At 40.2% G+C, this 15,065-nt stretch overlaps 2 protein-coding genes across 2 annotated transcripts in view; one reads left to right on the top strand and one right to left on the bottom strand.

Annotated features, from left to right (window-relative positions):
* Window positions 1–413: 413 nt before the first annotated feature.
* Window positions 414–8,214, bottom strand: LOC139445455 (protein kish-B-like). The gene is made up of 3 exons (XM_071226600.1): window positions 8,119–8,214; window positions 7,304–7,435; window positions 414–5,303 (listed from the first exon to the last, which is right to left on the bottom strand). Exons 1-3 carry the CDS (start codon window positions 8,126–8,128, stop codon window positions 5,221–5,223), a joined length of 225 nt encoding a protein of 74 aa, XP_071082701.1. The 5' UTR covers window positions 8,129–8,214; the 3' UTR covers window positions 414–5,220.
* A 243-nt stretch (window positions 8,215–8,457) lies between these two features.
* Window positions 8,458–15,065, top strand: part of LOC139445154 (isoleucine--tRNA ligase, cytoplasmic-like) — a 45,492-nt gene continuing 38,884 nt past the window's right edge. Inside the window, exons 1-2 of the mRNA XM_071226259.1 lie at window positions 8,458–8,623; window positions 11,817–11,941. Coding sequence (XP_071082360.1) covers window positions 11,826–11,941 — 116 coding nt within the window. The 5' untranslated portion in view covers window positions 8,458–8,623; window positions 11,817–11,825. The remainder of the gene's footprint in view (window positions 8,624–11,816; window positions 11,942–15,065) is intronic.

The following is a 15,065-nucleotide window of genomic DNA, read 5'->3' as shown; positions in this document are numbered from 1 at the left end:
TCCAGCTATATGACATCGGTCTGTAAATAATCGTGTCCCGACAAACCAGTGATTGACATCATGAACATTGATCCACGCCATTGGGATCGACGACATGCATCAACCAAGTCAGTGAGCCTGACCACCCGATTCCGTTCATCGCAAGCATAATTGCCTTTTACAGCAAGCATGGGTTGCTGAAGACCTATTCTACCCCGGATCTTCACAGGCCCTGTGGCATGGTATCTCAGTGGTGTAGCACTATGAAACCGTCATTAATCCGGACTAGGACAAGGAACCATACACAATGTGCATGCATGTCACTATATAAGTAGAATAATCTTGAAAGTGATGCTAAACTTTCATCTTACTCATATGTTTAATCAATGGTGATAAATAAAAGCTCAGTCATTTGTTTGAAAAACTGATTTTTATTGTTACACAATTCCCCATCAATATACACGATATATGTACAATTGTTGTATACCTGTACAATATGACACATGATCAGCATGCATGTTAGTCCTGTAAGTACATGCCCACAAGGATTCATCTTGAAGGCTTACTGGAACTTGATACTGCTACAACATGTACACAGATGGAACAACGAGACATGCATAATTAATACCGGTTTGTTCTAAAAACCTGATTAGTTCCCATTTCTATCATATTTAGTCAAATCTTTCAGTACCTTATTTCTAATGTATAGTTCAACATGTTCAAATACAAACGGTTTCTATCAGGTTTTGTACACCAGTAAACAAGCCAACATGAAAGAATTTTATTTTCAATAAGCATTTATATTTTCTCACAAAAGGTACATAACCATTTTTAATTAACTTGTTTGCAGACTCATAAAAAGCCCCCACTTCCAATTTGTTTAAAAAAGCCTAAAAACTACATACTTTGAATACACAACTCGATAAAAAATTGTAACCACAAAATACTTATTTCAGTCAGTTACCGCGGTAATAAAGAAAAGAAGCTTTAAGGTGGAATCTAATTTTTTAAACATTACTCATTTCAGGGTGAGAACCAAGTATGAATAGACAACCTCAGTAGCCTATAGCTGACTATACCAGTAGGTTTCAGTAGTTTCATCAACCGGTGAGCTTCGTCTCCAGTGTATTAAAGAATTGGTATCCATTTCATGAAAACAACACGTGCTGTCAATAACATTCAACAAGCGAATCTGTCAACCGTGGTTTCATCAACCGGTGAGCTTCGTCTCCAGTGCATTAAAAAACTGATATCCATTTCATGAAAACAACACGTGCTGTCAATAACATTCAACAAGCGAATCTGTCAACCGTGGTTTCATCAACTGGTGAGCTTTGTCTCCAGTGTATTAAAGAATGTAAACAACACGCATTGTAAATAACATTCAACAAGCGAATCCCTCCACGACTGTGGTTTCAATGACCAACAAGGTTTCTCTACACTATGTTAAAGAACTACTACCAGCTTGAAAAACACCTGTGTACTACACTATCCAACATGCGAATTCTCCACTGAAATAGTCAAAATGGTAATACCTCCAAACGGTAATGTTAAAACCCTTGTTGCCGTATGTACAAGTGTGACAGTATGTACAGGTAAGACACAACACCAGCCCTCTAAATATGATGATGTACATGAGCATTGACAACAGAAATGTGAACATTGGCATTTACAAACAAATATATATACCATGTATATTGGTGTATCTGTTAGACAGAGTAGATATAATTCAGCGAAGATCATCGTTTAGTAATTTAAAAAATATTAATGGTTGATCGCATTTATTGGTGCGTTTAAAGTCCACATTTAGACAGACGGAATATTTTCGAGCCATATTTTATTTGTGTTTGACAGTAGTTAAGAAACCATATAAATAGTAATTTATGATTTAACGTTGATGAGTCTGTGTGTGAAAACAATTTAGTGAACAGATCTTTGTAAAATAACTCGATGAATAGACCTTTATAAAATAACTTCATCCTTTTGACTTCTGTGAATAAGATTTTAAAACTCATACATGCCACTGTCCTTTGACAGGTAGTCAAAATTGATTGTCCTAAAAGAATTGCATTGAATGAAATATTAAAATAGCCCTGAATTAAGGATGGACTTTTAAGAAAATTCAAATTTGAACAAAGTTGTTTGCTTTTGTCAAATTTGTCTGCTAGGTTTTCTTAAGTTTGGAATCCAAAATAAATCCCTACTACAGGCAGTCAATGTCTATTAACGAGAATTGTTAATATGGTTAACAGAGCAGTCTTTAAGTTCAATTTTCTGGTTATACATGTATATTGAAGCTCTATATCTCTCAAGTGACAGTGGGTATTTAGAACGGAGGCTTGTAAACTCATACTGAGACACGTGAAGGTTGAGGAACACTGAATCGTGATCTTGGTCTATTGATTATAGAGTCACACTTTTCACTCTTTAGACATCGGATTCACCGAGGTAGGTGCTCTGCAACTCAAAAGTACCAATGACATTGACAAACGTTCCATCACAAGATACCTTTCATATGAATGCAAAGGTATCTTCACACTGTACATCTTATCCATAAAGGTCTTTTAACAATGTTATGTGAAGGAGTACTAGGTTGGTCAAATTGGCACTCCTAGCAGGTTCCTTTCAAGTCATCCCAACACTGGTAACCTGGTAACCCACATTCTGGGATGTATATCTCGTAATATCTGTGAAGCACTTAATGTCTGAATCTGAGACAACGTCATATACAACTTGGGGGCACGGCTTGCCCAGTCGTCTAAGGTGCCACGATTCGCTGTGCAGAGTTGCGCCCCTTGGGCATGCCAGAAACCTATGATTGTGGGTTCAAATCCCGGTTCGCTCCCATTATGTTTCTATGTTTGTCAGTACCATACCCATGCTCGTGGGTTTCACCGAAGTGGTAAACGTCTGAGACCTGCATCACTTGGGGCTTTCCTCCCACATTAAGCTGACACACGGCGATATAACTGGACTATTGTTAAAAGCGGCGTTAATCCCAACTCACTCACTCACTCATATACAAGTCACTGATCACAAAGTGTAGACCTAAACCGATAATGGATTCCAGACAGTAGAGCACAGCCCCTCTTTAAGGTAAAACATATACCATACATCATGGTAACATTCTTTCAAATCTTTCTATATTCCTATCTGTATAGCTTAGAAAACTACCAACGTAAAAATTAATCTGTAAATTACTTTACATTCTTGAGAAAACCTAAAAATAGGACAAATTCTCGAGATTTATACACACATTTCTAAACAAATAGTAATATGATAATGAAAACAAGAATGGTGATGAGAAACGATACAACCGACTTTGGCCGAAACCACCCCGAATACAACCAGCCTTAGATCTTCATTTTTCTGTATGTCACAACTTATCCACATAATTGTTTCATGTACATGAAATTCAAATTCTGCATATTTTAGGCGATGTCATGGCATTAGCCACTGTGAAGAGAAAAATTTGAATAAATGATATCACTGTTTTGCAGAATAACCTGCCCACATTTTTGCGTAAATGAAAATAAGGTTAGAGTTTCTGTATTTAGCTTCTTATTTCAAGAGATAAAAGTTTTTAGAAAAAGGAACTGAGTAGTCTCGGAATCACTGAAGTTTAACAGTTGGTCAGACCAACTGAAATAATTTGAAAACCCAACAAGACAGTTGGGCAGGTGACCCATGAAAGGTTCCTGACCATTTGCAAAGTTACCTGCCCGCATTCAGACATTATAAACATTGAAAAATGGTCTAAAATAAAAGACAAATTGCATCTTGATACAGCTTAAATAATGCATATAATTACTTGAGAATTTATGAGGAGTTATGACAAAACGGAATATGTAAGTAGTCTTGAAATTATCTGCCAGACAGTTGGGCAGGTGGAGGTAAATTTCCTGCAGCCCGACAGAAATGTTTCCAGCCACGGGAAGGCGGGCAGGCAGTTATTTTAGACACTGGGTCAGACCAACTGAAATCCCATGATTAATAAATACCACACAAGATAAGTCAGGGCTTGAGATCATCTTTTACAGCCAATGAGTATTTACTCACATGTAGTCATTATCATTGGCTATTTACATGTTTCTTTTGGTATTCAATGCATTTTTACTCCCTTGTGTCCACAAGATAAAAATTTGAAAAACAAATTGTGCCTAAAATGCAGTTACAGATGACTTCTGATTTGCATCTGCTTATGTGCTGCCCCAACTTTACATCTTCCAGAGTTAACTGACTATAAAAGTCCAGTTTCCACCCTTGCCGAACTAGGCTGGTATTATGGAGTTACATTTTGGCTGGCCTAACAAGTCTATGCATAGTCCAATCAAAACTGCACAACGACATCGACATACAGTTCGTAAACTGCTGTGCAGATTTTGGTTGATTGCAAAGCACGTCTACCACCAACTCGGCGTCTACAGATATGTTTCACATTTTTTCATGTTTTTAATGAAGGTGCTCACCTGATTTGATGCACTTCGCGATGTAAGACCTGTTTTATCACAACAAAGACTTTGATTGCGAAATGCAAGTGATCAGAGAGGTGGTATCTGATAGGTCAGTAGGAGGGACATTCCTCGTAATAGCTTGGTGGCGCTATGATCGAGCCCAGACATTCTAGCCTCGTTTGGAAAGGATGGAAACTGGACTTTTAGAGTCAGTTAACTCCCTTGCCTTAGGAAGATGCAATTTTTTCACTTGTTGCAAGTTCACTGCAGTGATATCCCTAAGTTACAAAATACAAAAAGATTTATAGCACTTTTATCAATTAATCATTGCCATAGAGATGCCTGCATTTGATCAGTTAATACAGATCATTACAGTACAGAAGCTAAAGGCCACATTGGGTAAATACACACAGTAGTTGCACTAATGAATAATAATGTTTTTCACGCATATTTCTACACCGCAACTTGAAATTAAGTGGGTAAACATGATGTGGTGCATATTTTATGCAAATAAGCATCTTATCTGGAGCTCTGCAAATTGTAACATCAGCACTATGAATGCCATGTGACATCTGTACACAAATATGGTAAGTACATAGTGATCACAGAAAGTCGCGTTCTTCATTTATTACACAGCTTCTGCCTAGCTGACTTGTCAGCCACTGTCCACTGTCCTCTGTAATGTTCGTGCCTCTCCCACACTTACTGTGAAACAAAGTCATGATGGATGAGGGAACAAGGGCAGACAACTCTGGGCGGAGACGGAATGAGGGGTGAGCTTCCATGGTTACTTGAGTAGAAGAACATAGAATGCCATGAGGATACAGATGACCGATACTGGTGTGTGGAGTCGGGTGCCAATAACAGATGCTGAAAGGGAGAACAAGTGGATTTATGTGTAACTGTGTGTAAATTCATGGTGGCAAGACCCCCATCTCCTCTCAAAGTCTTAAAAATAAAAACAACAATACTACTACTACTACAAACAATTTGCATATTCATAATGTTCCAAATCCACCCCTAAAGCAAGCTCAAAGCATACAACATAACCCTGGGCAATGGATCAATGTGCACTTGATTTTTATTCTCAACTCCCTTGGGATCATAGAACTCAAGCTGCCTGTGAGGGGTTAAAATGTATAGCGATATAGTGTGAACTGGGATATCAATTCAAAGCAATACTTCTATATATATTAATGATATCAGACCCTAAGACCTATTTGAAATAGAAAAAATCCAGAAAGGTAAAATTGTTAGTAAAAGTCATAGCAAAATTACCACATACAGAAAAAAGGCAGGAGGCAAATTTGACATACAATCTGTTTGTGTTACTATTGACTTGAAATCGTTTTGTAGTGAAAAAGTGCTACGACAGCTACAATTAGCATTAGTGGTTGCATTTTAACATGAGAGAATTTTACACTGACCACATTCAGAAGAGAGCTTTCAATGACCATTCATGTAATATTCTCATCTTGTCATGTGTCTGTAATCAGGATGCACACATGACCTGCCAGTCACGACCTTGGGTGGATTGGGGGTCCTCTCGGCAGTGGGCGATTTTACATAGCGCTTTAATTACTTTCGCGGAGGTCGCGGGCGACAGCACAGCCACGGTGATTGAATTAATTAGTATCAAGCACTTCACTGAGTACTGCGGACCGCACCCGTCACGTACACGTTACGTCTGCGACTGGTAATTGGTTTAACAATGGACGTGACACTAATGTTTCTTTCAATGCATGGTACCCTTTGTCCGTGACATAGTTTGGGGTTGAATTTGTATTCCCAATTCTCTGACAGACAACCATTAGCCATCATGGTTAACTTCACCATGTTTGTGTAGCAGGGCACGGAGTCATCCCACAAAATGGCATTATTACCGTGTCAGCCTGTTGACCTCTTTGGTAATGTGGACAAGGCGTCTGACCTTGGATCAGAAGGTATGTGGTTTGAATCCCTTTACAGGACTCAGAAACTTTATGGCCGCTAAATTGGCACCAAATGTGGGGCTTAGCAACTAAAGTCTCAGTACCCAACCATGTGCCCCCGGACGTGCCTTCTGTTGATTGGTGAGTATGTAGCAGAGCCTGGAGTCATCCGACAGATGATAACCCTTCCTTGTCTGCTTACTGATGGGGTTAACCTCTTTGGTCATGCGGACAAGGTGTCCGACCTCGGGCCAGAGGGTCTGTGGTTTGAATCCCATCACAAGACTCAGACATTTTATGACCACTACATCATGTACATTTGCAAGACAGAATTGTGCACACTTATTACCATATTGAGCATATTAGCAACACAGCAAGGTCAAATTTAGCAATCTTTTTAGTATTGGGATGTTTGTTAGCATGGTTAGTTTGTTAGTTTGTTGTTTAAAGCCGCACTCAGCAATATTCCAGGTATATGAAGGCGGTCTGTAAATAATCAAGTCTGGACCAGACAATCCAGTGATTGACATCATCAGCATTGATCCACGCCATTGGGATCGATGACATGCATCAACCAAATCAGCAAGCTTGACCACCCGATCCTGATAGTTGCCTCTTATGACAAGCATAGTCGCCTTTTATGGCAAGTATGGGTTGCTGAAGACCTATTCTAACCCGGAATCTTCACGGGTCTAGTATTGTCAGATGTCAAGAGTTCTGACAAAATCTAAATTTTTCCTTTCTTCTGTTTCTGATAACATGTCACCTTTTCAGCACAAGATGACAAACATATTATATTTCATGTGCAAGTCTTGAAGACAAGTCTCAGATGTGACGAAAAACTCCAAGGAAGCAAGATTACTTGACAGGAATGTTGGAACAGCAGGAAAACATGTATTTTGGCTAACCCAAAATACACATAAACAGATAATAGCTCACCTTTATAAAAAACTCCTAGCAAGCCTTTTTTTTCTGACAGGAACCACTGTTTGAGTCTAGGAACCCGTCGCATGTAGGCACAGGTACATATGACAAGCAGGCCAAAGACCAACATTCCATCAAATGAATACACTGCAATGTAAAATAAAATGGTCATTGATACATTGTATTAATATAACCATGAAAACCTGATTATGACATTGACACCAATCAATCTAAATTAGTCAATCCTGATCATGCAAATAAGACCTATTCATCATGTTAAAATTTCAACTTGATTATGAAAAAATGAAACATTTTCAGAAAATGATTGATCTTGGAATGGTGAGCGATGCAGAACATATACATTTTTCATACACAATGTGGGGTGTTACCATGGATACACTATAATGCTAATATGTCACTGGACATCAAAGTAGACAAAGCCATTAACACAATTAATGTTTGTTTCAATATTGGGTATTTTAGTTTTACAGGAGAAAATGAAGAATATGCTAGCTGTGCCAATATTGTCATTCACCATATTCACTGGTAAGTGTTGTAAGATATTGAGTTTTCCAAATGTTCTGAAGAATTTTAGTTATGTCAGATGAAGAAGCAGACCCAACGAGCCTGAAGATAAGACTAATGAATGTCAAATGAAAAAATAGCAAAATCGTCGGAATGTCCCATGAAATCAAATGGGACTTCCATGTTCAACAAGAATTTACACACTTGGACAGTTCAAACATATATCATGCACTTCAAGATGATTTAGTTAGCTTATTCTTCCAGACAAGTATGAATAACCGAAAAAATAAGTTGCATCTGTTTACCATTCGTCATTATCTCAGAGAGGTAATTGTCTGTTTAAGAACTGGACTGTTTGAGGCATAAGAAGTTTGTTTTCGTGCCTCTGCGTGTCAACAGGAAGTACTCGCGTCTAATTCCAGCAAAATTACAAAACATGAATTGACAAGAACATACAAAAAAATAAATGTAACTATAATTGTAGGGATGCTTTGCAGTCTGATGACCACACATGCTGTGGTATATAGATCTGAATATATTTGAAATAAGGGTATGTAATAATCTTTTTGATCATGCACAAAAATGACCGTTTTCGTTATATTCCAAATGCATGTTTTAACATAACCCCTAAACCGGAAATAACACAGGCGCACATGTCGCCCGGCTTGTGCTGATGCAACGTCAACACAATATATATAGTTATCTATTGTCAGTGATTGTTGCATAAACTTGCCTCAGATTGAGTTAGCTGTAGACCTGCATAAAGTCCGCCGCGCCTATTGAACGCTAGTTTGTTAAGCTGTCTTGAAGGTGAGTTGTGATCTGTCGTCAGTTCGTTGTCATGTTCTCAACCTGCTCACTAAACATGCTAAACTTGGGTAGAGTCAAAATATAATGATGGAAACTAATCACGTAATCATTTACAAATACCTCTCTGTATTCGGATTTTGGTTAGGGTTCATTTCTGTATGCAGAAACTAATTTACCTGGCGTACATATCTGTAGTAACTGCCAACAACGACCTCTTCAGCTGTTCTATCCTTGGTGTTTAGCACCCCTTTATGAGCCTTATGCTTGGTATTAGCTAGCTATGTCTTAACAAATTAATGCATTGTAATATGAGAAAAAATCTGTACTATTTATATCCAGTTTCGAGTTTTGCCGAAGAAATGGCTACTGTTTTGTTTGGTGTTCAGCAACATTCCAGCTGACGGCGGTCCATAAATGATCGAGTCTGGACCAGACAATCAAGTGATTGACATCACAAGCATCGTTTCACGCAATTGGGATACGATAATATGCATCAACCAAGTCAGCGAACCTAACCACCCGATCCCATTAGTCGCCTCTTATGACAAGCATAGTCGCCTTTTACGGCAAGCATGGGTGGCCGAAATGGCTACTGCCTACGCGCATTTATAAATTTAATGAATCGGGTACTGATAAGTTGGTTAACAAGCACTAATTTATCTAATGGCATCCCTGGTGATCGTATAGTTTGGATTAACTCATTTGCCTGGTTTAGTTTTAAGCTGGCAGCATGAGTTCGATCCCCCACCCGGCACTAATTAGAATCCAAAAAAGTGTGCCTGGTTAAATGCACTACTCTTAGGTTTTCGTAAGCTTGTGATCTTGCTAATTTACTAGCTTCTGATCTTGATCTATGCTGTGAGCCCCCTTAAGGTTACTTGTCCTAAATAGGTTGTTGTTACCCCTGTAGAAGTTCTGGGTTTAAGTTGGTCAAATTAATGCTGCTGTAATCATGGTTATGAGGCAACGTAATGAAACAAGGGGCCATTCTCAGTGACTTGGTTGATTGTCACGGATCATTGCTTATAATATCAATCACTGGTTTGACTGTCAAGGCTTGATCTATGCCGTTTGGCTATACTGACAATCTATCAACCAAAAGACTGCCTCCGTTTTCTAGTGGTAGAGCGTCTGCCCGGAGAGCGGAAGAGCCAAGGTTCAATCCCCGGCTGCGTCATACCAAAAGATGTTAAAAGATGGTATTTGTTATTACCCTGTCTGGCGCTCAGCATTAAGGGGCTAAAACAAGGACTGGTCGGCTCGGAGCCAGTATACTGTGTCTGAGTGGGGTATTTATGTTAAACTGCGGCATGGTGTCTCAGTGAGCTAGCACTATAAATCAGCATCAGTCCGGACTAGTACAAGCAGCCACACACATGTACATGCACATCGCTATATAAGTGCAATAATCTTGGATGCGACGTTAAACCCCATTTCACCTCACCTCACCTATTAACCAAATCTCAGAGTTGGACCACATGATCCATTAGGGTGTCTACGACAAGCATTAGTTGCTGGGGACCACTTTTACCCTGGGTCATGTGTAACAGGTATCACCTGTATACCTTGAATAAACGCCAGACCTCAAGTAAATGCTGGGTAGTTTGTATGCATGGAATTCTCCGGGAGTAAAGAGTGTCTGAAAGAAATATAGGCCTGGCTGCTTAGTTGAGGAGATGTGGTATGTTTATTGTGTCAGTGACTCAGTGCTCTGTATGCTAGTTGGTACTGCCGAAGTTGTATATATCAATGTGTTATCATAATAAATATGATAATGTCTCTTTGACTTGTACATGTTGTACAGTTTCTGGATTATGTTTTTATGTACGTAGGATTTATACAGTGATTACAGTATGCTGGTTTTGACAAATATGCTAGTCAACAAGACAATAGAAATGCTTAAGTAATCAATCAGCATTAGTGATTTTCTAATTGAGGTTGTGAGTGGTCATGGTTGAAAATATGGTAGAAGCTTCCTTATTTCGTTGGCTTTAGCAGAATGGACAGAAATTTGCCGAATGTTTCAGGCATTTGTCTAGACCTGCTCAGAGGCCGATATTCTGCCCCAAATCTGCAGCAAATGTTAACAAAACTTCCCAATTTGGAACTAAGTATTTCCCAATTCATGTTACAATGTATTAATGTATATAGATAATAAATAATTTTATGGCTTTGTAGAAGTAACATGTATTCTCATATAATAGGACCAGAAAATAGGAACAGATTTTAATGCTTCCTTTCATATTATTCCAAAGTAGACACAATTTTATGGATAACAACTAAAATTGTGTCTATCTATCTATCTATTCAGTATCAGTGCTACCATTTTCCATTTGCCATGTGTTGATCATATCTACTGCTTGTATATCAGTAAAGGTGGACTCTCAGGAGTTAGAGCTTCGCTCATGAAAAGTGGGAAATCATCAATGAAATTGATAAATCAACACGATCAAAGCAGTGGTGGTTGCCATGGTTATCAGTAGAGGACGTAACGTGTACGCGAGACGGCTCTCCCGTCTCGCGTACAAGTGACCACCTGAGAGGGGGTCACTCGTGTGCGTGACGGCCTGTCAGTGGACCATGGATTTCTGCATGTTGCACACAAATGTCTCTACAAGTGTTATGGCTATGTTACATCATATGAACAGTCACTGGTGCTAGAGCTGAAACCTAATCTTTTATCACCCTTTTGCACATAGTAATGTAACGTCACATATAAGATAGCTACATGGTAGTAAAGGTATCCTAAGGACTAGTAGAAATTTGCCCCTTTCAGGGGTTTTGCTATATGTTATCATTATAAGGACCAGTGGGCTAAAACTCTTAGTTTCTATTGTTGTAGCTGGGCAATGCAGATAATCACAATGGCTGATTGATCACATCCAGAAGTGGGCCAAATATATCAATCAGTTTGTGAGAATATTTAGAAAATACCAATGCAATCTCATTACACATTGTTACCACTGGTTAATCACCTCTGAATGGAATGAAATAAGAACTTTAAACAAACCCCAATTTTTAACAAACTAACAATTTCTTCCCAGTTTGCCTGCCGGGGGAACATAGTTTAGAGTCTTAGGTAAATCTGTGGTGCAGGACTTTACCTGACATTCTCACACTGATGACTCATGGTAGAGTTGAGGTAAATCGGGTAAATCCTGTATGTGTTCAGTATTTGTTGTTCCTGTTTCAGAGATCAACGATGGCCAGTGTGCCAGAACATATCAACTTTCCTGCAGAGGAAGAGAAGATACTGAAACTGTGGAAAGACATTGACGCCTTCAAGACATCGGTGAAACAGTCCAAAGGGAAACCCAGGTAGGAGTCTCTGGGATCTCCACATCCTGAACATACAGCTAGGATCAATAAGTGATATATTATAAGAGTCAAGAAACAATTGTTATCCTTACATATCAACTTGATCAAGTAAACAAATTTGTGCACCCTCCATGAGACAGATGACGATACTGGTCATTAGATGCAAGTATTTGTTTTATCAGTATTTGTTGAACTTTCTTGGAAGGTGTCTATGGTCCCCCCTATCTGGGAGTGACTATGGTGCCCCCTGTCTGGGAGTGTCTATGGTGCCCCCTGTCTGGGAGTGTCTATGGTGCCCCTTGTCTGGGAGTGTCTATGGTGCCCCCTGTCTGGGAGTGTCTATGGTGCCCCCTGTCTGGGAGTGTCTATGGTGCCCCCTGTCTGGGTGTGTCTATGGTGCCCCCTGTCTGGGAGTGTCTATGGTGCCCCCTGTCTGGGAGTGTCTATGGTGCCCCCTGTCTGGGAGCGTCTATGGTGCCCCCTGTCTGGGAGTGTCTATGGTGCCCCCTGTCTGGCAGTGTCTATGGTGCCCCCTGTCTGGGAGTGACTATGGTGCCCCCTGTCTGGGAGTGTCTATGGTGCCCCCTGTCTGGGAGTGTCTATGGTGCCCCCTGTCTGGGAGTGTCTATGGTGCCCCCTGTCTGGGAGTGTATATGGTGCCCCCTGTCTGGGAGTGTCTATGGTGCCCCCTGTCTGGGAGTGTATATGGTGCCCCCTGTCTGGGAGTGACTATGGTGCCCCCTGTCTGGGTGTGTCTATGGTGCCCCCTGTCTGGGAGTGACTATGGTGCCCCCTGTCTGGGAGTGTCTATGGTGCCCCCTGTCTGGGAGTGTATATGGTGCCCCCTGTCTGGGAGTGTCTATGGTGCCCCCTGTCTGGGAGTGACTATGGTGCCCCCTGTCTGGGAGTGACTATGGTGCCCCCTGTCTGGGAGTGACTATGGTGCCCCCTGTCTGGGAGTGTCTATGGTGCCCCCTGTCTGGGAGTGTCTATGGTGCCCCCCCTACCTGGAAGAGTCTAAGTGCGGAAGAGTCTAAGTGAAGGTCCAACCTGTTTGGGGAGGGGGCAGACATTATTTTCAATGATCAGATTTGTGTGCAAAACGTGAGGACTATTTCATTTTGTGGAAGAGATTATTTCCCTCCACCACCCCTCCCCCTCCTCAATATCAAATAGTCGGCCCTTATTTTAAGGTCGCCATACAAACAGTTCACTATGTAGCGATCCATGTCCAAATTTATTTAGCTTTTATAAGAATGTGACGTCCACATTTAGTTTTGAATACCATAAGCATGATAAATATTACATCTGTTTCTCTGTTCAGTGACCCGTGTCCACTCATACAGATGGATGCATCTGTTGAAAATAGCTGTCGCGTGACCAAAACTGGTTGTGTGTGTGACATATTTGTGTGAGTGCACGACTAGTGTGGCAAGTGTTCTAATTATAGGCCATGCTGTCAGTGTTGGGTGTTGCATCATGCAGTGTGCAGCAGAGTGCGCGCATACTCACTGATGTATGCTCAAGTTCAAGGAAACTAATCGTATCACAGGTGTTAATTAGGATTTGAAATTAATTGTTATTTTCCACAAAGATGAGTTGCAACAGAGTTGCCCTCTACATAGTGTTGAAAGTGGTAGTCCACAAGGAAATTTCACTGATCCTTCCTGACTTCTACTGATTTTGATCCCTGTTGATAAATGACTTCATAACCAAATAGTGTAACGATATGTCAGTACAATATTGTACATGTTGTATCACAATACAAGGCCCACAGTACAATACATTGATTTAAAACCCCTGTTCATGTATCACAATTCTTATTATATTCTAAGTTATATTGATGTAAAAACACTTGAATAAGAACAGAAACTTTTCAACACCCCGCTTAAACAGGTTCTCTAGGATTCCTGGTTGGCTATAAACAGCATAGCATTCACAGTGCCATCTAGCCTATATCTTTCTGTCCTACAATATCCCATCTTTGATCTCTGAAATTTAAAACAAATGATTCAGGGTTGTGATTCACCCTCAACAAGAAATAATATCAACTTATGAAATAGAAGTTTTGTATTGGGATACGAATCGTATCACACCCACAGTGTTTGGATATGTATTGTATCGTGACCCCACTGTATCGTTACATTTCTATAACTAAGCATGCTAAACATAAATAGTAGTGAGGAATTTGACAAATTTACAGATTGACCTTAATCATCTTCCTAAGCTTCTTCCTGTGAACAGTGAGTGAGTGAGTGAGTAAGTATGGTTTTACACTGCTTTTAGCAATATTCCACCAAAATCACAGTGGGGGACACCAGATATGGACTTCACACATTGTACCCATGTTGGGAGTCAAACCAGGGTCTTTGGCGTGATGAAAGCTTTAATCACTGGGTTAACCCACCGTCCCTACTGCTGTGAACAGCAGACCACTTGCCAACATAGACCTAAGACAATTAGATGCTTTTAATGGTTTTTTGGGGGGTTACAAAGAAAGTCAAATTTCAAGCTGTTCTTTCCTTGTCAAACAACTGTATATGCCTATTTAATTGGGAATGAAAATAACTATTATCCAGTGAAAATATTATTAGGAAGAATTGAAAATTTTGAATTTATCAAGAAAGCCTATGAAGTCTTATCTCCCAACCAACCGAGGGACAGATGACATTATCACATTTACCCAGGCATTAGTTGGTTGGTTGGTTTGTTGTTTAACTCTGCACTCAGCCATGTGACGGCGGTCTGTAAATAATAGAGTCTGGAGCATACAATCCAGTGATTAATATCATGAGCATCGATTCACGCAATTGGGATCGATGACATGCATAAACCAAGTCATCGAGTCTAACCACCCTATCCTGTTCGTCCTACCTATCTTTTTTTGTCTGGCATAATACTCAACCTATGTTTTTCCCTCTGTATGCAACCGCCTCTGTGGTTTAGTGGTAGAGCGTCTGCCCAGAGAGTGAAAGGTCCGGGGTTCGATTCCCTGCTGCGTCACACCTAAAGACGTTAGAAGTTGGTATTTGTTGTTACCCTGCCTGGCACACGGCATTAAGGGGCTAAAACAAGGAGTGGTCAGCTCCATCTTCCCGAGGCAAGTGAGTTAATTGACTTTAAA

This window comes from Haliotis cracherodii, unplaced genomic scaffold, assembly GCF_022045235.1.
Source record: "Haliotis cracherodii isolate W230 unplaced genomic scaffold, xgHalCrac1.p SCAF_6, whole genome shotgun sequence".
NCBI classification, from domain to species: Eukaryota; Metazoa; Mollusca; class Gastropoda; order Lepetellida; family Haliotidae; genus Haliotis; species Haliotis cracherodii.
The sequence above is the reverse complement of the archived record's forward strand: the minus strand, read 5'-3'. Positions and strand labels throughout refer to the sequence as shown.